The sequence below is a fragment of the Mus musculus genome, chromosome X (assembly GCF_000001635.26).
Source record: "Mus musculus strain C57BL/6J chromosome X, GRCm38.p6 C57BL/6J".
NCBI lineage: Eukaryota > Metazoa > Chordata > Mammalia > Rodentia > Muridae > Mus > Mus musculus.
The window spans coordinates 68,757,511-68,782,978 of NC_000086.7; the positions used below are offsets into that span (position 1 = coordinate 68,757,511).

Here is a 25,468-nt window from a genome sequence, read left to right on the forward strand (position 1 = left end):
TGTGCTTTGAACTTTACTAAAGTTTCTTTAATGAATGTGGCTGCCCTTGCATTTGGAGCATAGATATTCAGAATTGAGAGCTCCTCTTGGAAGATTTTAACTTTGATGAGTATGAAGTGTGCCTCCCTGTCTTTTTTGATAACTTTGGGTTGGAAGTCGATTTTATTAGATATTAGAATGGCTACTCCAGCTTGTTGTTTTTATAAGAATTTTATAAGTTCTACATCTTCATCTGAAGGGTACTAGTAAAATACTGGCTTCAAGGTATTCAGGACAAGATTGTCTTATAGCCCACACCCACAGTGACACACCTTCTCCAACAAGGCCACACCTACTTCAACAAGGCCACACCTCCTAATAGTGTCACTTCCTGGGCCAAACATTCAAACCACCAGAGCTATGATTTTGCTTTCCTTCAAGCTATGATGTTACTGATTATGTTATTGATGCAGGATAAACAAGGTTATTTGATGTTGCACACATGGTCCTGCCATGTTCTTGAATGTGAATTAAATAAGCATCTTCTCTTTTTAACTTTACGGCATAAAGTATTTTTTATGGAACTGAAAAATGGACAAGAAAGATAGAAACTGCACTGGTTTTTTTTTGTGGCACTAATCTTATATTAGTGTTGTGAATCCCTGGAAATGCTCAAGTCTATGTTTCTAACAGTATGGTGCAGGTTGTTTAGACAGTTTGCAATGTATAAGGATCATCGGGCCTTACCTGCTTACAAAATCTCTCAAATGCTGTATTTAATGACTCATAGAATGCCAAAGGTGGATGGTATCTTCACAGTCAGGATGTCCATAGCCAATAATTGGTGCAGGGGAAAGCAAAGCCTAAAAGGGCTTAACCTGTGAAGTAGTCAGAACTGAATTGCGACCTTCTAGCTTGATCTTCTGAGCCCCCAGGGTAGTTTTGTGGTACCTGTTCATATATTTATTTTTATTTTTCATATGTGCGGTAACATGAATAAGGTTTTTGTTGTTGTGGATCAGTGTTTCATGGGTCTGTTGAGTTTTTGCCTGTATGAAAAGAATGTTTTTGCTCTTTATCACCTACTCAATAGTTTTTCATTTTATGATGGCATCTGTGAAACTTCAGTTACCATGATACTTGAAAGTAGAGAGCAAAATCTCAGATACTTTATGGCTTCCCAGTTGCAAGCAATAATTTCAGTAGTTTTTAAGTATTTTGGGAAAGTTGTGTTCTAATTAAAATAGTAATGGTGATGGTGAAGCAAAAGAAAACAGAAAAACAAAAATTAAAAAAAAAGGAAAGCAGGTTATTATCTTGTTAGCTCCTATAATTAAAGATCATTGTGAAATATTTTCTGACATTGGAGTGGGGAGCACTGTGTGATAAATTTTAATCATTATTTGAATAATCTTTCATACTTCTCCTTTAATGCTATATTTAGTAATTTTGCAAGGAGTGATAGAAGAAATTTTATAGAAAGTGAATATATTCTAGAAGGATAAAGATGAAAATGTAATTGAGGGGAGTATTTTTCACATTCCTTCTAAACACAAATGCATTAGGGTAATACAAATTGAAGTATCACCTTAAAGGTCCTTTGACTAAATGCAAGAGAATTAATGTGAGTTGCCCATGAGACAGATTCTAGAGCTAGAAAAGGAGATATACAGCATGTGAAGCATACCATTTGAAATATGACACTATGACACATTCAGATCTAGTAAAAGGAACGATTTCAAGTTCCTGAGTTCTAAGTATGGTAATAAACTACACACATTTTTAATCATTCTATAATTTTTTCTAAATTTTGCTTCTGTCCTTTTGCTTATTTGCAACTCAATGTTAGGGGTTCTGGAAGGAAAATACCATTTTATTTCACTTATAATGTCCTACTATATAATTATCTGTTGAGTATCTGCCATATTGACTCTAGAGCTATCATATTCAGTACCACTACTTTCTGACACTACAGAAATACTCCATGTCCAAGATGATCTTAACCAGTCAGGCAGTTATTGAATTTTTGATATAGAGACTATGATTGAGAAACTGATTTCTTTTTTTTTCCATTTTTTATTAGGTATTTAGCTCATTTACATTTCCAATGCTATACCAAAAGTCCCCCATACCCACCCACCCCCAATCCCCTACACACCCACTCCCCCTTTTTGGCCCTGGCTTTCCCCTGTACTGGGGCATATAAAGTTTGCAAGTCCAATGGGCCTCTCTTTCCAGTGATGGCCGACTAGGCCATCTTTTGATACATATGCAACTAGAGTCAAGAGCTCCGGGGTACTGGTTAGTTCATAATGTTGTTCCACCTGTAGGGTTGCAGATCCCTTTAGCTCCTTGGGTACTTTCTCTAGCTCCTCCATTGGGAGCCCTGTGATCCATCCATTAGCTGACTGTGAGCATCCACTTCTGTGTTTGCTAGGCCCCGGCATAGTCTCACAAGAGACAGCTACATCTGGGTCCTTTCGATAAAATCTTGCTAGTGTATGCAATGGTGTCAGCGTTTGGATGCTGATTATGGGGTAGATCCCTGGATATGGCAGTCTCTACATGGTCCATCCTTTCATCTCAGCTCCAAACTTTGTCTCTGTAACTCCTTCCATGGATGTTTTGTTCCCACTTCTAAGGAGGGGCATAGTGTCCACACTTCAGTCTTCATTTTTCTTGAGTTTCATGTGTTTAGGAAATTGTATCTTATATCTTGGGTATCCTAGGTTTTGGGCTAATATCCACATATCAGTGAGTATATTGTGTGAGTTCCTTTGTGAATGTGTTACCTCACTCAGGATGATGCCCTCCAGGTCCATCCATTTGGCTAGGAATTTCATAAATTCATTCTTTTTAATAGCTGAGTAGTACTCCAGTGTGTAGATGTACCACATTTTCTGTATCCATTCTTCTGTTGAGGGGCTTCTGGGTTCTTTCCAGCTTCTGGCTATTATAAATAAGGCTGCTATGAACATAGACCCAGAAATGAACCCACACACCTATGGTCACTTGATCTTCGACAAGGGAGCTAAAACCATCCAGTGGAAGAAAGACAGCATTTTCAACAATTGGTGCTGGCACAACTGGTTGTTATCATGTAGAAGAATGCGCATCGATCCATACTTATCTCCTTGTACTAAGGTCAAATCTAAGTGGATCAAGGAACTTCACATAAAACCAGAGACACTGAAACTTATAGAGGAGAAAGTGGGGAAAAGCCTTGAAGATATGGGCACAGGGGAAAAATTCCTGAACAGAACAGCAATGGCTTGTGCTGTAAGATCGAGAATTGACAAATGGGACCTAATGAAACTCCAAAGTTTCTGCAAGGCAAAAGACACCGTCAATAAGACAAAAAGACCACCAAAAGATTGGGAAAGGATCTTTACCTATTCTAAATCAGATAGGGGACTAATATCCAACATATATAAAGAACTCAAGAAGGTGGACTTCAGAAAATCAAATAACCCCATTAAAAAATGGGACTCAGAACTGAACAAAGAATTCTCACCTGAGGAATACCGAATGGCAGAGAAGCACCTGAAAAAATGTTCAACATCCTTAATCATCAGGGAAATGCAAATCAAAACAACCCTGAGATTCCACCTCACACCAGTCAGAATGGCTAAGATCAAAAATTCAGGTGACAGCAGATGCTGGCGTGGATGTGGAGAAAGAGGAACACTCCTCCATTGTTGGTGGGATTGCAGGCTTGTACAACCACTCTGGAAATCAGTCTGGCGGTTCCTCAGAAAATTAGACATAGTACTACCAGAGGATCCCGCAATACCTCTCCTGGGCATATATCCAGAAGATGCCCCAACTGGTAAGAAACTGATATCTTAAGTTCATTGAATTTTAAATAATTAAAAAGTATGTTTAGAAAACCACTTTTGGCTAATGTTTACTACATGTGACTATTTATAGTGACTGTAACAACTACAGCACAAATAGGAATGTTAAGAGGAATTAGAAGCCTGATGAAATTTATTTTACTTATTTATTTTTGTTGATATACAATACGTAGCAATGCTTCTAGTATATATACTGTAAAACTGCATGTATTAAGTAAACATTTATACACATGAATAACATGGTAAGTAGACTGTCAGTACATAAAATGTCATCCATCCAAAGGGTTAAAATCGGCAAGTGTATGGAAGGCTACAGAAAAATGTCATCAATAATTAGCCTGTTCTTTTTTTTTTTTTCAGAGCTGAGGAGTGAACCTAGGACCTTATGCTTGCTAAGTAAACACTCCGCCACTGAGAAAAATCCCAAATCTCGCGAGATCAGCAGCTATCACGAGAGCTCAAAGTTCCCTGAGAGTTTTTTTTTCCGCGCCCCTCCCTGAGAGTTTTAAGTCCCAGGAGGTTCTGGACTGCTCGCAAGCGGTGGTGCGTCACTATCACCTCAGGTTGGCTGGTTAGAGACCTCCAACATGCCTTCGGATCGAAGGCCAAGTCAGAGAAGGAATAGATCTAAGAGCCGTGATTATCGTGGTGCACGGTCAAAGGTAACAAGAGCTGATACGAGGAACAGAGACGATACTCTTGCCCTCAGTATGTATCAGGGGCCTCCGAGTGCCGACCAGGGGAACAACATGGCGGATGCCCCTCGGTTTGGCTTCTGGACTTCAGTAAGCCAGTGTCTGCAATACTTGTGGGCCAGGAGGCACTTGGGCCTGCTTCTACTTTTATTCTGGACGCTGGTGATCCTGTTCCGTCCTGTGAACACTGGTGAGTGTTGGTTCTAGGCTAGAGAAGGGGTGACAGGGACTTGGGAAGTGTGAGGTAGGGCCTGGGAGGGGATTGGAGTAAAAGGAGGGTGATTGGGGTGCTAGTCAGCAAGGGTAAGGGGGCCAAAGGTGGCAGGGCGAGACCGAGAGCGAGGGAGGTTGATGGGGGGTAGTGAGGCAGGGATAGAGGGGGATGAGGCACAGGAGTTGGGCTGATGCAGCGGGAGCCTATAAGGCAGTGCTGGGGATTCAGTGGCAAATTCTGGTCCTCTGAAACAAAATTGCTCTTAACTACCGAGCATCTCACTAGCACCTATAATCGTAGTTATTATAGTAATTATAGAAGTTAGCAATATTATACAAATATTAATATTTATTAATAATTATAATTCTAAACATATTATACATTATTAAAATGTGCTGTTCTTATTATTTCTCACTAGCAATATCAATAATATCAATACAATTATGATAATTATAGTATTTATATTTTATATTATTTTATATTATGCCAACTATAATTAATAATGACACAATATTATAGAATAATAAAAAGTAATAATGTTATTATTATGTGGGGATATATGTTTGTGTGAGTAAATGGATGTTTATGTATACCATAGACTGCATATGGAGGTCAGAGGACAACTTTGTAGAGTCATATCAGTTCTATTCTTCCTATCTTTATAAGTATCTTCCAAGGATCAAATGCAGGTTGTCAGACTTGCTTGGCAAGTGCTTTCTCAATGACTCATCTTGCTAGCACCAGATCAGATTATTTTACTTTTGGCTCTCAGATTGGCTAATAATAACAAAAGGTGTGAGGGTACAAGCAAAGTGGCATTTAGTTGTACTATTGTCACAGGTATGCTTCAGGGTGTTACTGGAACATAATAACCCAGTGGTACAGTGTGCAAGGCCCTTCTTGAGTTTAATTTGAAGCATCAAAAAGAAAAAAAAATCACCAAACAAAACTAATAATAACAAGATAATGAATAATTTATCAAAAAGATTTTAAAATATTAGCAAGTATATAGCTTTAATATTCTAAGCAGATGATAATCATTGGAATGTTCTTTGAAATAAAAATGAGTTAAAAACATAAATGTTTTCCTAAATAATAATTGAGCCATATAAAGGAATAACTGAGGCATAATTAAAGAGATGGTTGGAGAGTGGTTTTTCTTACATGGGAGAGAATTATGCAAGTGAAGCTAAAATTGGGTTCTCTGTAGTAGAACAAAAGAGGGCTGAGGAAGACTTTCTGTATCCCTGTGTAAGGACATCAGCAGTTTTCAAGACTTTGGGTCATAGGTTCTAATTTAGTTGGAATGCCTACTGTTTCTGATTTTTCTTTTCTTTTTTGTTCCTGATTTTTCCATTGGTAGGCCTTTAAACACTAAGCTTTTTGTTAGGCAAAAATTGTTATTTAAATCATTGTTCAGAAGGCCAACAATATGTGTGAGACAGCATGTTAAATATTTGCTAATTTTAATACTTTTTCAGTTTTCTTGCAGAATCACAATCTGATTACCAATGCTCCTTATGCTCTTACAGATTAAAACGCAACATCTGTTATATTTCCAGAATTAGTTTAAGCAAAGGTTAATTACTATTAAAACTTCATTGAAAAAAATGACAAATGTTTTTATGTACTGGGATTAATAATTTTACTTATTAACACTTCTCTGTCTCCAAAAGCGAAATTGCCCATTCTTGCTGAAGCTGCAGAACTTGAACCCCCTTTGGGAAATATGTTGGACTTTTTCTTTCCAACAAGTAAGTTCTTGATTTTTTAAAACTTAATGTCCTTGTTTTAAAATAGCAATTAAGTACTCAGGAAGGAGTGTACTTTCTCAATATTGGAGTGAAACAGTCATACATTTGAGACTCTGCCCTTTGCCTTAGGCAAGATAATCTCTCTGGAATTAGTGTTTTCATCTTATAATGAAAATATTTACCCCAAGAATTGGGAAGATAAAGTGGGACAATAATTACAAGGCAAATGTGGCAGATAAAGGCTTAAATTTGTAATTTAGCTTAAAATAGTTTTATTTTAGAAATACTTAAAGCCTTTATGAATTACCTGAGTGACATGGCCTAATTTAGTCACTGACCCAGTACTGTGAAATTGATGTCTTCTGTGGCATTAAACAGTGGCTCTGTTGTTATGGAATATACCAGATGTTTTTCCCATCTGTGTTAATGATAAAGAGTTCAGGTTTCAAGTCACATCGTTTTGTGATCTGTATATGGTGGTTTTTGTTGTTGTTTGTTTTGTTTAGTTTTCAATCAAGCATATGATGGCCTTTGAGAACTATTAACCACAAATATACATGCTTTATTTTCTGCAGCATGTGGTCCCCTTTCAAAGTGACGTTTCTCATAAATTGTCATGATTTTACTAAAACCTATGTAGAATTTATTCTAAGAAAATCCAGCGTACTTAAAGTTAAATCCATTGTTGAATTCCATATCTCACCACTCAACTTTCCTGTAGAAAAAAAATCTCTTTAAACTTCTCTAGTGGTTTCATCAAGTATAAAATAGCTATTGTAACACTTACTACCTGTGAGAATAGCAAAATAAATGATTCTTAAATTAAAGCTACTGCCATAGCCAAGTTGAATGAACAAGAAAATAAGTCTGGAAAGTGTTATTGTTGGATAGGCTAAAAGAAGGGCTTATTGAGTATAACAAAAATAAATGATAGTTTAAGCTTTAGAGCTTTGAAAACAATGAGGAATAAACTGTCAAACACTTGCCTAGGATGGTTGCAGTAGTACAAACACTGAAAAAGTGACCTTGAAAATGCTTCAAATAAAAATTATTTATTTATTTAATTTTAATTTTCCTAACCTAACACAAGAATTTTAATCAAAATCAATTGTATAAAACTTTTTTTTTTCTTTTTCGAGACAGGGTTTCTTTTTGTAGCCCTGGCTGTCCTGGAACTCACTTTGTAGACCAGGCTGACCTCAAACTCAGAAATCCGCCTGCCTCTGCCTCCCGAGTCCTGGGATTAAAGGCGTGCGCCACCATGCCTGGCATATAAAACTGTTTTTCCTCAAATCAAATAGTTTCTTCTTCTTTCCTCCTTTTTTCCCCTTCTTCCCTACATTTCTTCCTTTTACTATTTTTGACAAGGACCGACATAGCCAAAGGTAATCCTCAAATTCTTTATGTAGTCAAGGATGATATTAAACTTATGTTCCTTTTGCTTCCATCTTCCAAATTCTATAATTAGAGCCACATGTCATCAAGCCTGGGTTTTATGTGGTACTGGGGAATCCAACCCAGGGTCACATGTATATTAGGCAGGCACTTTATCAACTAAGCCACATTCCCAGTCCTGCTTCTTTTTTTTTTTTTAATAAGAAACATTTGACCTACTTTGATTTGCATGTTTGAAAATGCAGGATTAATATTTATCAATTGTACATGTTACCTGTTTTGAAAACAATAATTATGAACTATGCAATGGAAAGGATTGGAGTATTTTCAGCACAAAGAAATGATAAATGTTTAAGATTTCATATAATATATATATATATATATATATATGTATGTATATATATATGAATGATACATATATCAATTACTCTGAAATAAGCATTATGCATACACTATATACATATATAAGTATAGATTTATTACAAGGTCACCAAGCCCATAAATATATACAATTGTTGTGTGTCAGTTAAGGATACATTTTTGTGATTCTGAAATGAGTTTTACATATATGTGTTTCTTAAATTAGCCTTTTAAAAGTAGCATACAAAGGACTAGGTTTCAGTCTAGCATTTGTGTACTTCGTTTGTTTTTGCTGCTCTTTTCTGGCTGGCCTTACTCCTCTGCCTGTCTCCTCCTTGTCCTCCTCCTTCTCTCAGTAACCCGCTTTTGCTTCAGGTCATAGTATTTTTAACCATTGATTTTTATTGTTTTAATAATGTATCTGTATGTTAGTATGTGATTATGTACATGTATGTGTGTAAGGGCCCAATGAAAACAAAGGTATTAGATTCTTCTGGAGCTAGAGTTACAAGCAGTTGTGATCCACCTGACATGGACGTGAGAAATCAAACTCTGGTCATCTGGATGTGACCTACTCTTTGTCAGGGTACTCTGGTGGAGTCAGCTTGTGAGGCAAAAATGCCAAAAAGCTGCTCATGAGAAATAAATTTCTAGGACTCTCCTCCTGGATATTCTGGCGAAAGCCAACTCTCCAGTTTGGATCGGTTTGTCAGGCGAAAAGCCTGGAAGCTGTTTCACGAGGATAAGAGTCCAGGGAAATTTTCCTCCCAGAGTTATGGCATCTCTTTCCCTAACCCATTATATTCAAATTTCCACCACATTAGTCTAGTGTATAGATTCACGTGCACTCTATTAAGCATCACCTTATAGTAAATGCCTTTTAAGATTGTAGTCTAACATAGCTAAAGCCTTTTCTCAGTATTCTTAGACTCCAGATAGCAGCAAGGAGCTTAACCCATTCAGTAGCTAATAAAGCACAGTCATTAATTCAGTTGTCTGCAGAGTCTAAAATTCTCACTGAGATAGAAATTCGTATTATAGACTACATTCCATGCCAAGAGAAAATTTGTATACCATACTGAAAATGGATAGTCTTCAGATATAGATAAGAATTAACGAGGCCTAGAGAATTTTGGGGTCAGTGACACTACATTATTCTTGAGGCGTGTCAAGAGTTAACTACCCTGGGGCTATTAACTCTAAGTGTAAAACTCTTGCCTGGCAGAAAGTGCTAATCTCTAATGTAAACATTTATCTGGTCCCTACAAATTCCCTTTGTAGTCACTCCCCTTGCATCTGTGCTAATCTCTAGTGTTATACATTTATCTGGTTCCTTTTGAAGTCACTCCTTTTGCACCTGGAAAAATTCAATGTGCCTTGTTCTGCAATTTATTCTGTATTATAAAAGTCTGATGCTCGACTGGAAAATTACATTCAGATTCAACACCTCTCTTGTGTGTTTGACTGATTGTCATTTTCATCCTAATCTCTGCCCATCTACTCTAGAGACTCTTTCCTATTCGGGCACAGGGGACCAGAGGGCCTGCGGCAACTCTTAACCTCTGAGCCATCTCAGTCCCTCACATATGTTCAACTTACTTTTTCCTTCTTTTTTCCGATTCCCTTAAGACTTTTTACCCCTTGACATAAGTCTCCTTTCATACTCACCATGTACTCACACTGTTGTGTTTTATAAAAAAAGAAAGAAAGAGCCAGGATATGTTGGATAAAGTGAGATATAGTGAGGTGGAGGGGGTGCTCCTCTGCCCCATGCTGAGACATCCCTTTAATCTGAGGTACCAGTATGGAGTAGAGTTTATTTAGGACATGGGAAAAGGAGTTGAGGATGGAGTAGAGGCAGAGAAAGGTGGGGGAGGGACAGGGGAGGTAGAGAAAGAAGAGGAGAGGCAGGTCAGAAACATGTGGAGAGAGAAGGGGGACAGGAATGGAGAGAGAAGGGACAGAGGGTAAGAGACTAAGAGGATAAGAGAGTAAGAGAGTGAGGAGAGGGCAAACAGTCCCTTTTTAAAAATATTTTTTATTACGTATTTTCCTCAATTACATTTCTAATGCTATCCCAAAAGTCCCCCATACCCTCCCCCCACTCCCCAACCCACCCATTCCCACTTTTTGGCCCTGGCGTTCCCCTGTACTGGGGCATATAAAGTTTGCAAGACCAATGGGCCTCTCTTTCCAGTGATGGCCGACTAGGCCATCTTTTGATACATATGCAGCTAGAGTCAAGAGCTCCGGGGGATACTGGTTACTTCATAATGTTGTTCCACCTATAGGGTTGCAGATCCCTTTAGCTCCTTGGGTAATTTCTCTAGCTCCTCCATTGGGGGCCCTGTGATCCATCCAATAGCTGACTGTGAGCATCCACTTTTGTGTTTGCTAGGTCCCGGCCTAGTCTCACAAGAGACAGCTAGTAAGTCAGTCACACCTGCCTATTGCCAGGTAAACTGTGGGGCAGAGCCTAGAAGGAATGCTAACACACACAGATATAAAGATTAAATTATAGGATGTGTGTGTGAGAGATGACACAGATACAAAGATCAAATTATAGGATGTGTGTATGAGAGGTGACATGTATGTAGCATTTGTTTTTCTGAGTTTGAGTTGCTTTACTTAAAAGAATAATTACTAGTTCCCTCTATTTTTCTGTAAATGTGATTTCAGAATCACAGAAACTATCCTTAAGTATTATTTAGTTCCTTCTTTGTTGTTTTTTGGTCACTACCAGCCACTTTGTGGCTTATAGGTCTTTTAAAACTATCTTACCAGGCTAGGGACTTATTTCAATTCGTAAAATGTTTGCCCAGCATGCACAAAACTCTGAGTTTGAGCCACAGCACGACATGAAACTGGGCATGTGGTATACATCTGTAATCCTAGGTTGAGGCAGGAGACTCTAGAGTTCAAGGGTATTTGTGGCTGGAGACCTGGTCTCAAAAAGATATCCCATTAGTTAGCAATTTGTATATTTCAACAGTTTACCCAGGATGAAAAGTGTACTGTTAAAATAACTGTGGTAACTTTTATTTTCTAATTTTAACTTTAGCATTCATCATTATTTATATTTTTTAATATACTGTTACATGTTTGTCTTTTTTCTCCTGCTTTGTATTGATTTGTAAAACGTGCTTATTAATCAAGCTAACTATTCTTTCTTGGATTCCTATCTCTGAAAGCCTGCATCATAAGGGACAACCAGGTGGTGGTGGCATGTAATAACCAGCCGTATCTTAGCGAGAGTGAATGTTTAAAATCCAAGTGCTGTTCTTCAACATCTGGGACTATAATCAAATGCTATGCCCCAGTAAGGGACAGTAAGTAGATCCTATCTCATTTCTTTATTTGCTTTAAATAATGAAAAGAAAAACTAAGTATAAAAACATTTAAATAACTAGGTGGTGTGGTTTCAAGTATATCTTTATATATTTCCCAGCTTAACATTTCTAAGGAACCGCCAACCCAAGACCAACAGCATTAATACAAATTCTGAAGGAATTCCCTTGAAGTTTCTGTTTAGTCCCTAGACAATAACTAACCATTCAGAATTAATCTAACCTGTTCAGTTGGTTCAGTTACTCCATTTTTCCCCCAAAGCATCTTAAGCTTTTATATGAGGTGTGACCCTTTTCCTGAGAGACAGTACTATCTTGGTGTGAAAAAGAGTATAGTGTAAGCCATTTCATGACCAACTAGGAAGCAGAGGTGGAGAATGCAGGGAGAAGGTCTTGGCAAGATGTTCTACTTGGGCCCTGCTTCTAATTTTCACTAACTCCCCCCCACCATGCCATTAGTAAACTATAAATTTAGCAAGTGATTAAGCCATTCATTAGTTGCAGGAGAGCTTTCAGGATCTAATCTGTCTGGAGATTTTCTTAAAAATACACTCTGTGGTTTGAATCACTTAATCTTTCTGTTTTTTCTGAAGCTGGTCAGTTGCCAGTCAACACTTGTGTAATTCCTTCTCACTCAATGTAAAGAGTCGTAGATGCTACCTATACCTATACCAAAAGAGAGTAACAGGAGGAAAAATCTCACAAATGTATTTGATCATAATTTTATGTGACATTGAACCTTTTTTTGAGTTAAGAGTTGATGATGTAAGGCAACATTGAATATACTTAGATTCTATGACGCATGGGCACATGTGGAAATGATTGGACCAAAAGAGATTTAACTGAGGAGACATGACATTTCTGCATAGTATTCCTTCCTCTCCGGTATCTACCTCAGGGCCTTTTTGAAATAGAAGCCCCATGACCTACTAAGTCAGGAATTTCTTTCTTTCTGTTCTCTCTTCCTGTCTGTGGATTTTGCTTTTTGTTTGATTGCTTGCTTTTATTTCTTAAAGTGTGGTCTCATGAAGCTCAGGCTTGCCTCAAATTTGCTGTGTAGTTGAGGAAAATGTGGAACTTTTCATTTTCCTATATCATACCTTCAGATGTTCAAATTACAGTCCTGTGCCATAGCAGCCAGCTGGTCAGAGGATTTCTTCATCTCCAAGATTGAATTTAGGAGGAACAGTTTGGGGCTCATGGCTGGCTTTAGGGAAAAGGACTTTTGCTTTCTCTGACCTGTCATGAGGGGAGTGAGGAGATATGGAGCCAGGAGAAAATCAGAATGCTTTTTTTCTGACTTCTGGTATGACTTTGAACTTTGTTTGTAGCAGATGTGACTTTGAATCTGCAGTGAGATTATAAGCATGTACTACTACACCTAGTTTAAGCCATGGTGCTAACGATCATACCGCAGGCTTCATGTATACTAAGTAAGCACTTTACCAGCTTCTGGGCCTCCAAGGCTACATGGGAGGCCTTTCTTCTGGGCTTATCGCTTCCTGTTTAGCCCTAATAATATCAGTTTAGCATGACTTAGCGTAACCTTTTATTTTCAGGTTCTCATCCCGTGTAAAAATTTTCCCATGTATTTTGTGTTCAACAACTTGGCATGTAGTAGTAGATGTGATTGTTTCCTGTTAGGTGCCTTTATTAGCTTTTCTTTGTTCTCTTTTTTTTTTTTTTAAAGATTTATTTATTTATTTATTAAATGTAAGTACACTGTAGCTGTCTTCAGACACTCCAGAAGAGGGCATCAGATTTCGTTATGGATGGTTGTGAGCCACCATGTGGTTGCTGGGATTTGAACTCGGGACCTTCAGAAGAGCAGTCGGCGCTCTTAACCACTGAGCCATCTCGCCAGCCCCTTTGTTCTCTTTTCAAATGATCCAACATAAAATTACCCCTTAAGATTTTTATTTCTTAGGGCTGGAGAGATGGCTCAGGGGTTAAGAGCACTGACTCCTCTTCCAAAGGTCCTGAGTTCAATTCCTACCAACCACATGGTGGCTCACAACCATCTACAATGTGATCTGATACCTCTTCTGGTGTGTCTGAAGACAGCTACAGTGTACTCACATACACAAAATAAATAAATAAACCTTAAAAAGATTTTTATTTCTTTCTGAAGAAAAAGAATTATACCACCTTTTTTCCTTACCTTCATTTGCTAGTGGGGACACACTATCTGCAGGTCTGCTGGTGGATGGATTTGATGTGATAGAGCACGAAGGAATAATAACAGGATCCATGCAGAACAATATCGTAGATTTATAAATCCCTATTCAATTTAGAGCTCTTTGTTGTATATCTAATATTATAGATGAAAACTAAAGCCTGATCATGAATATACTATTGCAGTTTTAATGTGTCATATGGTACTTAGAATTCATTCATCAGTTTACTGTTTCTATTATGTGTGAAGAAACAGTTGGTTCTTTTAGTGGAAAAAATTGAGCCGTGACTTACAATTCCCCAATCACATTAGAATGCATTTCCCAGTGCATATGGGTCTAAAGTATGCCTATTTGCCTGCAAATTTTTGATGCCATGTTTAATTGAGTGCTGTGTAATTTGGAAGTAAACACTGAAGAAGCCATTTCTTCCTTAAGTTAACTGTTCATAGATTGATTTGTTCTTCAGATGCCCTAGGATTCAGAACATATGGCCTTAGAACAAGTACACTTAGGGCCATACAAAGAATCTAGTATTATGAATCATAAGTTGCCAAAGAAAGCAGCCTGATTGTTTTGTTATGATACTGTGGGGGTCATGTTTTGGAAGTAGCATTTAGTTGCATTTCAAGAACTCCTACCTGAAGCATAACGAGACTCACATTTTATTTTTCTTTATTAAGTTACAGTTTTTGACATACTTCAGATTTGCTTCTCTTGCCTGGTCATAAAAGTAACAGGATATAATTAAACCAACAGAGCCTACACAGGTGCTACGGGTGTTTGGCCTTGCTGCGATCAGCATTCTAGTCCTGGGATTTCTGCCTATGTGCTGCTGCTCCATGTGCTGGAGGAGGTAGGAAACATAACCCTTTCTTTGCTAATTGCTAACTATATGTGCATATTTATTTCAGTGCTTTAAATATGAAAGGATTATGGTTGGGTCTCTCTCTCTCTCTCTCTCTCTCTCTCTCTCTCTCTCTTTGAGAAAACCTAAAAATAAAATTACCAAATTTTTCTTTGGTTATTTTTCCCCCACAAGTACAAGATGTACCATTTAATAGGCTTTGTATATTTCATCATAAAACAAAATCCCAATTCAAAGGAAAAAGAACTCTGCAAGCTGGAGATGTATGGAGTTGGAGTAGTTATTAACTGCAAATGAAAGGGATTCCTGGAAGTGTTCAGCTGCCTTGTTCTTCTGTCCTTGGTCGTAAAACATTGGTCTGTCTTTACAAGCAGTCATGCCAGATGTTTGTCATAGACTTCTACAAAATCTCAATGGTAAACTAGCACTTGATGTTTTCAGATTTGTTCATTTTTTTGTAGATCTCCAGCCCCTGCAGCAGAATGGGTGTGAAGGTACATAGTGTAGCCAGAATGAGTATGAAAGTGTGAGGCAGGGGAATAGAGCTTAAGAGTGTAGTCCTTCCTTTGCATGGGGCTCGGATGTTCAATGCCTGGCACTGAAAAGAATCCTAGGGAGCTGGAAGCATAGTGTTTAGGGAAGTCACATATTCAGATTCAAGTACAGCGTCAGCACAGGCGTGACTGACGGCACGTATCTCCTATGTCGCCAGCCTTGCCTTTTTTCTTTTTCTCTCCAGCCAGGGTCTCATTGAGTTGTCCAGTCTGCCTTGGAATTTACCGCATAGGTCAGGCTGCCCTTGTACTTTCAGTTTTTCTTCCTCAGCTTCTGCACAGGTGCAACTTTAACACATAATTTGGAGTTTTTCTGTTAAGTCACAGCATTTCTACTATTCCTGCTTGCATTCAAGGCCATTCTTTTTCTCAGATTTCATTTAGCTTCAGATTTTGAGTGGATAATTTTGTCTGTGGTATATGTTTGTGCATATGACGTTCCATGTGCCTGTGCTTGGGACTAGGCCAGAGAATGCTAGATGTTCTGGCCTGTCACTCTATACTTTATTCATTTGAGACAGGCTGAGGTTACAGGTACACAAAGCTGTGTCTAGCTTTTTTGTTGTTGTTGTTGCTAATAACCCAATCCAAGTCCTCATGGTTGGGTACCAAGTAATCTTATTTGTGTGTATGGTTTCTATTCCATAACCTCTCTCTTCCTCTCCTTGTTTGTCTCCATCTCTTCCTCTCTCTTTCTTTTAAGCAAACTCATGTCATCTTTTTTCTTTTAAAAAAAGAAATATTTATGTGTTTAGTTGTGTGGGTGTTTTATCTGCATGCGTGCATGCCTGCACCGTGTACTTGGCAGGTCCCAAGGAGGCCAGAGGAGAGCATCAAACCTTCTAGGACCAGCATTGTAGATGGATGCAAGCCACCTTATGTGTGCTTGGAATCAAACCCATGTCCTCTGGAAAAGCAGCCAGTGCCAACACAGGTTCATCTTTCCAACCTCTTGTTTTCTTTTCTCATGCTCTGCCCCAGGTAATCTGGAGTAAGAGTGGAGATTTTTGTTCCATTCTTTCTTTCAAAGCTTGCTTATATATGAAAATACCTTATGAATAAAAGTGAAATCTTTGTTAGAATTCAATGGATAGAATTATGCCTTACAATTTAGAGATGTCTCAATAGTAAGATTGGTATAATTTCATTTGAGTCATCCATTACACATTTACCAATGAGTTTTATGAAGACATTCACACCCATTGGATTTTTCTATTTAAAATGAAATGCAAAGATTATCCTCTGATAAGAACATACTTTATTTTTTTACATAGTACAAACTATTTGAGAGACTCTGTCACTGAGAATAAGATCATGAAGTGCATATGCTTTGGTTTCCTAGCTGTTGAGGTACTATTTTGTATAAGAGGAGTATGCTCCTGTCATTCTGAGGTGCCTACTGTGGCCTCAGAACAGGTGACACTTTAGCCTAGGTATTTAGCTCAGTTTCTAGGGCCCATAGTTGAGGGTAAATGGGACACTGTCAGCTTCTCTTGGTAGACTGGATAGACTAGCACTTCCATTTATCCAGGAGATAAATGGAAGCCAAAGGTTTCAAAACTCCCCTTGAAGGGCATTCTACTTCCTTAGGATAACCCTGTTCACTCCCTGTCTCCATTTCAAATAATATGAGACATAAGATGTTAAATTAGTCAAAATAAATAACCCCATGAAATGAAAATGGATGTAACAGTAAAATCCATATATAGCTATTTAAAAATGAAAAGAGAGAGTGCAGAGAGGGTTCAGCAATTTAAAATGCCTAATGCCCTTCTTTCAACAACCTGTAATTCCAGCTCTGGAGATATCTGAGGTCTCAGGCTTCCAAAGGTACCTGAAGTCGAATGCACACACTCCCCCCTCCCACACATACATTCACACAAAGTTACATTTGAAAGTTAAATCTTTAGAAAGGAAAAGAAGCCAAACACAATTGTTTAAATCAAAGAAACTAAAAGCCAAGAACAGATCTGCAGTAACATTATCTGGGTCTCTGTTGAAAGAATCCTTCTGCCCATTTAGCATTGGAAGGTACACTTGTTCTCATTTGTTTTCAATTTTTTATTAGATATTTTCTTCATTTACATTTCAAATGCTATCCTGAAGGTCCCCCTATACCCTCCCTCCCCCCACACCCCCCCCGCCCTGCTCCCCTACCCACCCACTCCTACTTCTTGGCCCTGGTGTTCCCCTGTACTGGGGCATATAGAGTTTGTACGACCAAGGGGCCTCTCTTCCCAATGATGGCCGACTAGGCCATCTTCTGCTACATATGCAGCCAGAGACACAAGCTCTGGGGGTACTGGTTAGTTCATATTGTTGTTCTACCTATAGGGTTACAGACCCCTTCAGCTCCTTTGGGTACTTTCTCTAGCTCCTCCACTGGGGGGCCCTGTGTTCCATCTTATAGATGACTGTGAGCATCCACTTCTGTATTTGACAGGCACTGGCATAGCCTCACATGAGACAGCTATATCAGGGTCCTTTCAGCAAAATCTTGCTGGCATATACAATAGTGTCTGGGTTTGGTGGCTGATTATGGGATGGATCCCCGGGTGGGGTAGTCTCTGGATGGTCCATCCTTTCGTCTTAGCTCCAAACTTTGTCTCTGTAACTCTTTCCAAGTATATTTTGTTCCCTACTTTAAAGAGGAATGAAGTATTCACAAGGTGGTCTTCCTTCTTCTTGATTTTCTTGTGTTTTGCAAATTGTAAGCTTCTGTAAGGCAAAAGATACTGTCAATCAATAAGACAAAAAGGCCACCAACAGATTGGGTAAGGAGTTTTGCTAATCCTAAATCTGATAGGGGACTAATATCCAATATATACAAAGAGCTCAAAAAGCTGGACTCCAGAAATTCAAATAACCCCATTAAAAATGGGGTAGGGAGCTAAACAAAGAATTCTCACCCGAGGAATACCGAAGGGCTGAGAAGCACTTGAAAAAATATTCACCATCCTTAATCATCAGGGAAATGCAAATCAAACAACCCTGATATTCCATCTCACACCAGTCAGAATGGCTAAGATCAAAAATTCAGGTGACATCCTCAGAAAATTGGACATAGTACTACCGGAGGATCCCGCAATACCTCTCCTGGGCATATATCCAGAAGATGTCCCAACCGCTAAGAAGGACACATGCTCCACTATTTTCATAGCAGCCTTATTTATGATAGCCAGAAGCTGGAAAGAACCCAGATGCCCCTCAACAGAGGAATGAATACAGAAAATGTGGTACATTTACACAATGGAGTACTACTCAGCTATTAAAAGGAATGAATTTATGAAATTCCTAGGCAAATGGTTGGACCTGGAGGGCATCATCCTGAGTGAGGTAACACAATCACAAAAGAACTCAAATGATATGTACTCACTGATAAGTGGATATTAGCCCAGAAACTTAGGATACCCAAGATATAAGATACAATTTGCTAAACGCATGAAACTCAAGAAGAACGAAGACTGAAGTGTGGACACTTTGCCCCTTCTTAGAAATGGGAACAAAACACCCATGGAAGGAGTTACAGAGACAAAATTTGGAGCTGTGACGAAAGGATGGACCATCTAGTGATTGCCATATCCAGGGATCCATCCCACAATCAGCTTCCAAACGCTGACACCATCGCATACACTAGCAAGATTTTGCTGAAAGGACCCAGATATAGCTGTCTCTCGTGAGACTATTCTGGGGCCTAGCAAACACAGAAGTGGATCCTCACAGTCAGCTATTGGATGGGTCACAGGGCCCCCAATGGAGGACCTAGAGAAAGTACCCAAGGAGCTAAAGGGAACTGCAACCCTATAGGTGGAACAACAATATGAACTAACCAGTATCCCGGAGCTCTTGTCTCTAGCTGCATATGTATCAAAAGATGGCCTAGTCAGCCATCACTGGAAAGAGAGGCCCATTGGACTTGCAAACTTTATATGCCCCAGTACAGGGGAAAGCCAGGGCCAAAAAGGGGGAGTGGGTGTGTAGGGGATTGGGGGTGGGTGGGTATGGGGGACTTTTGGGATAGCATTGGAAATGTAAATGAGGAAAATACCTAATAAAAAAATATATAAAAAAATTCAGGTGACAGCAGATGTTGACGAGGATGTGGAGAAAGAGGAACACTCCTCCATTGTTGGTGGGATTGCAAGCTTGTACAACCACTCTGAAAGTCAGTCTGGCAGTTCCTCAGAAAATTGGACATAGTACTACTATAAGATCCAGCAATACCTCTCCTGGGCATATACCCAGAAGATGTTCCAACTGGTAATAAGAACACATGCCCCACTATGTTCATAGCAGCCTTATTTATAATAGTCAGAAACTGGAAAGAACCCAGATGTCCCTCAACAGAGGAATGGATACAGAAAATGAGGTACATTTACACAATGGAGTACTACTCAGCTATTAAAAACAATGAATTTATGAAATTCCTGGGCATATGAATGTATCTGGAGGATATCATCCTGAGTGAGGTAACCCAATCACAAAAGAACTCACATGATATGCACTCACTGATAAGTGGGTATTAGCCTAGAAACTTAGAATACCCTTGTTCTCATTTTTATGACATTCTTCCTTACATATGAGCCAGTAAAATGTTCCTTAGGAAGAAAACTGTTGAAACACCTCTCCAAGTCTTCAGTTGCAAACCAAAACAAGCAAGGTTTTGATATTTTCTTGGCTTTTAAATTTGAGCAGTATTTTTTATTTATATACCACCAAGAGAGCAACTGGAGCAAGGAAAATGAGAACAGGTGGGAGAGGTGAAAGCAGTGTTGAAGACTACAGCATTCTCCAGAACCAAGCATATTACTTCAGGACTTGCTTTGTTATGTAATGTACAGTGTCCAGTGATGTTGAAGATGGATGCCATTTTAAAATATAAAATATGTGTTTATATGTGTATGTCTTTGTGTGTGTGCATTTGTGTGCACATGGAGGCCAGAAGATGGCACTAAAAGTCCTCTGAGTTAACTCTCTGCTTATTCCCTTAAGTTAAGGCTTTATCTCTGAAATTGGGGTTCATGTTTTCTTGGATAGCCTGGAAACCAATGAGCCCCATGAATCTTCCTGTCTCTGCCTATCTCAGAGCTGGTGTTACAAATATTTTGAGGGACATTTGGCTTATGATGTGGGAGCTGAGTTAGGAACTCCTGTCCTCAGGATTTTAGACAAAACACAGAAGTAAGTGGGGATAGAGAGTGTGTGTGGAGGGGTGCAACTTGAACTCAGTGCTGAAGAAAAGACAAGATTTAAATGGGGAGGGTGCCTTTCCACAGAATTCCTTACATCCAGAAGGAGATTTCCTTAGTATAGGCCTTTTAACTGCCTCTTGTCACTTTTAAGCAGAGGGTGCTGAATAATTGGTATCATTGGCATTGAGTCTCTAGTTTACTTCTAGACTTGAGGTCAGATTTGATATAATCCAAGTACACAAAAATTCAAGCCTGCTTGAAGTGGTTGCAAGTGCCATAGGGAGGACAGAACAGAAATGAAAATCTTTCTAAGAATTTGCTGCTGAATAGCTTAGTTAAACTTGCATATACGATGTGTTTTGAAATTCCCTGCACCCTGAAGGTTGCATAACATCTATTCTTAGCCTCATTAATAGGGATCAGAAGCTTCAGTAGGTTTAAGTGCCATTGATAGGCTTAAGAATGCCTTACATGAAGAGGAAGGAAAAGACCAACTGGATGGGGACAGAGAGAAACAGGAGGAGAGCTCTAACGGTGGCAGGGGTAGAGGGTGTGTGTGGGGGAGGAGTGAGCAGAGGATACTTAAATCACAGCCATTAGATTAAGTGACAAATGACAGTAGTATGAAGTAACAAATTCACTTCCTAATCTTGAACTGTTTTTAGTTTAAATTTATGTGCAAAGTGCTAACTATTTCTGTTAGAAAGTATATGACACTTGTAGCTATACCTAAAGTTCATAAGGTGAACTTTCAGATACAGTACCACGCCAGGCAAATTCAGATAAAGCACATTTTCATATTTTTCTTCATGCTGGATTAGATTTGTAATTTCACATTAAAAAATTCAGTACTTAGTCTGAAAATGACATTTTCTTTTCCTGACAACTAATAAAAGTTTTTTAAAAGACTATATCTCATAAGTGATGTATGGAGTACGAATCCCAAGTAAATCCCGAAAATATTCATGTGTAGACGGATGTGCTGTGGGAGTCTCACATTCTAATGTGCTTCTCATTGTGATTATAGTCTAACTACTGCTTAATTTCTTAGAATGGTTCATAAAGAACTGGGAATAAATATACCAAAGATTGTTTTACATCATTGTATAAAGTAGACATTTATGTATTTAATCCCTGTGACTTTATGTTTCATTTTACAATACAATATTATTAGTAGTGCTTTTTTTGATAAGCTTTATGAAATAACTATGCAGCATTTGGAAGGTTTGGAGTTCTTAGCATTACATTCACATAAATTCTGAAGAAGAAATTAGATCTATACATTTTATTTTTTTAATTGGGTATTTTATTTATTTACATTTCAAATGTTACCACTTTCCCAGTTTCGTCTCAGCAAACCCCCTACCCTATTCCCCCTTACCCTGCTTCTATGAGGGTGCTCCCACACATGCACACTCCTGCCTCAAAGCCCTAGCATTCCCCTACACTGGAGGCATCAAGCCTTCACAGGACCAAGGGCCTCCCCTCCCATTGATGATAGATAAGACCCCTTCAGCTCCCTTCAGACCTTCCCCTAATTCCTCCATTGGGGTCCCTGTGCTCAGTCTGATGGTTGACTGCAAGCATCCACATCTGTATTGGTCAGGCACTGGCAGAGTCTCTCAGGAGACAGCTGCATCAGGTTCCTGTCAGTAAACTATTCTTGACATCAGCAATAGTATCTGGGTTTGGTGTCTGCATGTCGTATGGATCCTCAAGTAGGGAAGTCTCTGATGGCCTTTCCTTCAGTCTCTGTTCTACTCTTTGTCCTTGTATTTCCTTTAGACAGGAGCAATTCTGGGTTAAAATTTTGGAGATGGGTGGGTAGCCCCATCCCTTAACTGGGGGACCATGTCTGACTTCTGAATATGGTATCCACAGGTTCTCCCTTCCCTTTGTCGGGGTATTTCAGCTGATGTCATCCCTGTGGGGTCTTGGGAAGCTCTTGCTTTCTTGGCTTTCTGGGGCTTTCTGGTTGCTACGCCCCAGTTCCCTATCCCCCATTCCTCATACCTCTGTTTAGTTTCCTGACCTGTACATCTCTGTATATCTCCTCCATCTCCTTCCATACCTGACTCTGCCCCTCTTTTTCCCTTACCCCACTTCCCTTCCTTCCAAGTCCCTCCCACCGCCTGCTTCCTCTTGATTATATTGTTACCCCTTGTAAGTAGGACTGAAGCATCCACTCTTTGGTCTTCCTTCCTTTTAAGCTTCATGTGGTCCATGAGTTGTATCATGGGTATTCCATGCTCTTTGCCTAATAGTTGCTTATCAGTGAGTACATACCATGTGTGTTCTTTTGTGACTGAGTTACCTCAGTCAGGATGATATTTTCTAGATCCATTCATTTGCATGTGAATTTTGTGAAGACGTTATTTTTAAATTCATTGTTTTTAATAGCTGAGTAGTACTCCATTGTGTAAATGTACCACATATTCTGTATCCATTCCTCTGTTGAGGGACATCTGGATTGTTCTAAAAAGTCTTTACTATCTTTATTTCTTCCTTGACCAAGTTATCATTGAGTAGGGTGTTGTTCAGATTCCACGTGTATGTGGACTTTCTGTTTGTTATTGAAGACCAGCCTTAGTCCTTGGTGATCTGATAGTACGAATAGGGCTATTTCAGTCTTCTAGTATCTTTTGAGGCCTGTTTTGTGACCAATTATGTGGTCAATTTTGGAGAAGTTACCATGAGGTGATGAGAAGAAGGTATATTCTTTTGTTTTAGGATGAAATGTTCTATAGATCTGTAAAATCCATTTGGTTCATAACTTCTGTTAGTTTCATGGTGTCTCTGTATAGTTTCTGTTTCCATGATCCATCCATTGATGAGTGTGGGGTATTGAAGTCTCCCACTATTTTTGTGTCAAGTGCAATTTGTGCTTTGAAATTTAGTAATGTTTCTTTTATAAATGCGGGGACCCTTGCATTTAGAGTATAGATGTTCAGAATTGAGAGTACTTTTTGGTAGATTTTTTTCGTTTGATGAGTGTGACGTGTACTTCCATATCTTTTTTTGATAACTTTTTGGTTGAAGGTCAGTTTTATTCAACATTAGAATGGCTACTCCAGCTTGTTTCTTAGGACCATTTGCTTAGAAAATTGTTTTCTAGCCTTTTACTCTGTGTTAGCATTTGTCTTTATTACTGAGATGCATTTTCTGTGTGCAGCAACATGCTGGTTCCTGTTTACATATCCAGTCTATTAGTCTCTGTCTTTTTACTGGGGAACTGAGTCCATTGATGTGAAGAGATATTAAGGAAAAGTGATTGTTGCTTCCTGTTATTTTGTTGTTAGAGGAGGAATTATGTTTGTGTGGCTATCTTCTTTTGGATTTCTTGAAAGAAGATTGCTTTTTTGCTTTTTCTAGAGTGTAGTTTCCCTCCTTGTGTTGGAGTTTTCCACTATTATCCTTATAGGGCTGGATTTGTGGAGATACAGTGTGTAAATTTGTTTTTGTCATGGAATATCTTGTTTTTTCCATCTATGGTAATTGAGAATTTTGCTGAGTATAGTAGCCTCAGTTGGCATTTGTGTTCTCTTAGGGTGTGTATGAGATCTGCCCAGGATCTTCTGGCTTTCATAGTCTCTGGAGATAAGTCTGGTGTAATCTTGATAGGTCTCCCTTTATATGTTACTTGACCTTTTTCCCTTACTGCTTTTAATATTCTTTCTTTGTTTTGTGCATTTGGTGTTTTGATTATTATGTGATGGGAGGAATTTCTTTTCTCGTCCAATCTATTTGGGGTTCTGTAGGCCTCTTGTACATTTATAGGTATCTCTTTCTTTGGGTTAGGGAAGTTTTCTTCTATAATTTTTTTCCATGGACAGCATGGATGGAAGCTTTATTATTTTTACATACATGGTTATGATATAATACGTCGGATAGAGTTTTTATACTCACATATAATACAACGGGCAGAATGTTAACAATATAATAGGAGTTTTATACCCTGACAAGTTTAAATATAAATAAGTTGGGGCCACCTTTACTGAGACTGCTGTCTTCCTTTATGCAAGAAAATGTGGGAGGGACCTCTTGGGACTCGGGACAATTCTTTTTTTTTTAAATTAATTTTCAGTTTAATAACAGACATTGAGCTAACAGTCTTATAGGACAAAATTCAATGATGTTTGGAATACCCATCCTGTACAAATACAACATATTGCTACCTGCTTCTAGAATATTTTCTTTTTTAATATTTTTATTAGGTATTTTCCTCATTTACATTTCCAATGCTATCCCAGAAGTCCCCCATACCCTCCCCACCACTCCCCTACCCACCCACTCCCACTTTTTGGCCCTAGCATTCCCCTGTACTGGGGCATATAAAGTTTGCAAGTCCAATGGGCCTCTCTTCCCAATGATGGCCGACTAGGCCATCTTTTGATACATATGCAGCTAGAGTCAAGAGCTCCGGGGTACTGGTTAGTTCATAATGTTGTTCCACCTATAGGGTTGCAGATCCCTTTAGCTCCTTGGGTACTTTCTCTAGCTCCTCCATTGGGGGCCCTGTGATTCGGGACAATTCTTAAGGTTCTGCGGCAAGATTGTGCAGGTCAGAAGACAAGTCCCTGCAAACCCTGTCAGACTTGATATAATGGCATAAAGAAACTGAGCAGACTTTTGGATCCTTGGCAGCACTGGGGTGAGCTGTAAGCCACGTTGTGTTTGCAGAGGGGAGGAGGCTTGGTCTGGGGGGCTCACATATGCTTGATTATGATAACTCATGCTCTAGCTTTCGGCAAATTTGGGGTTCATGACCGTTGTCGTAGCACTCTTGAAGAGGGGGTTGTCATTGCACCATTGGGACTTGAGTTTCTCCTTCTTAAAGCACCTGTACTCCCTGAGGTCAGTCAGGTGGGCCAGGGCCTTCCAGATGATCAGGAGGAGGACACCAATCAGTACGACACCTACCACGGTGCCCCCTACGATGGCAGCCACATTGGGGCCCTTCACACACTCTGTATATACAGCAGAAGAGGACTGGTTTCACAGTGGGCAGAGCTCAAGTATCTTCTTCTATAATTTTATTGAAGATATTTACTGCCCCTTTAAGTTGGGAATCTTCACTGT

General features: G+C 39.0%; 1 protein-coding gene across 3 annotated transcripts in view; it reads left to right on the top strand.

Annotated features, from left to right (window-relative positions):
* Nucleotides 1-4,328: 4,328 nt before the first annotated feature.
* Fmr1nb (Fmr1 neighbor) overlaps nt 4,329-25,468 on the top strand; it is a 42,723-nt gene continuing 21,583 nt past the window's right edge. Inside the window, exons 1-4 of one of the 3 annotated variants that reach the window (NM_174993.2) lie at nt 4,329-4,721; nt 6,422-6,499; nt 11,446-11,583; nt 14,535-14,631. In NM_174993.2, coding sequence (NP_778158.2) covers nt 4,424-4,721; nt 6,422-6,499; nt 11,446-11,583; nt 14,535-14,631 — 611 coding nt within the window. In that variant the 5' untranslated portion in view covers nt 4,329-4,423. The remainder of the gene's footprint in view (nt 4,722-6,421; nt 6,500-11,445; nt 11,584-14,534; nt 14,632-25,468) is intronic. The other 2 variants (NM_001166619.1, NM_001166620.1) reach the window with 2 other exon arrangements.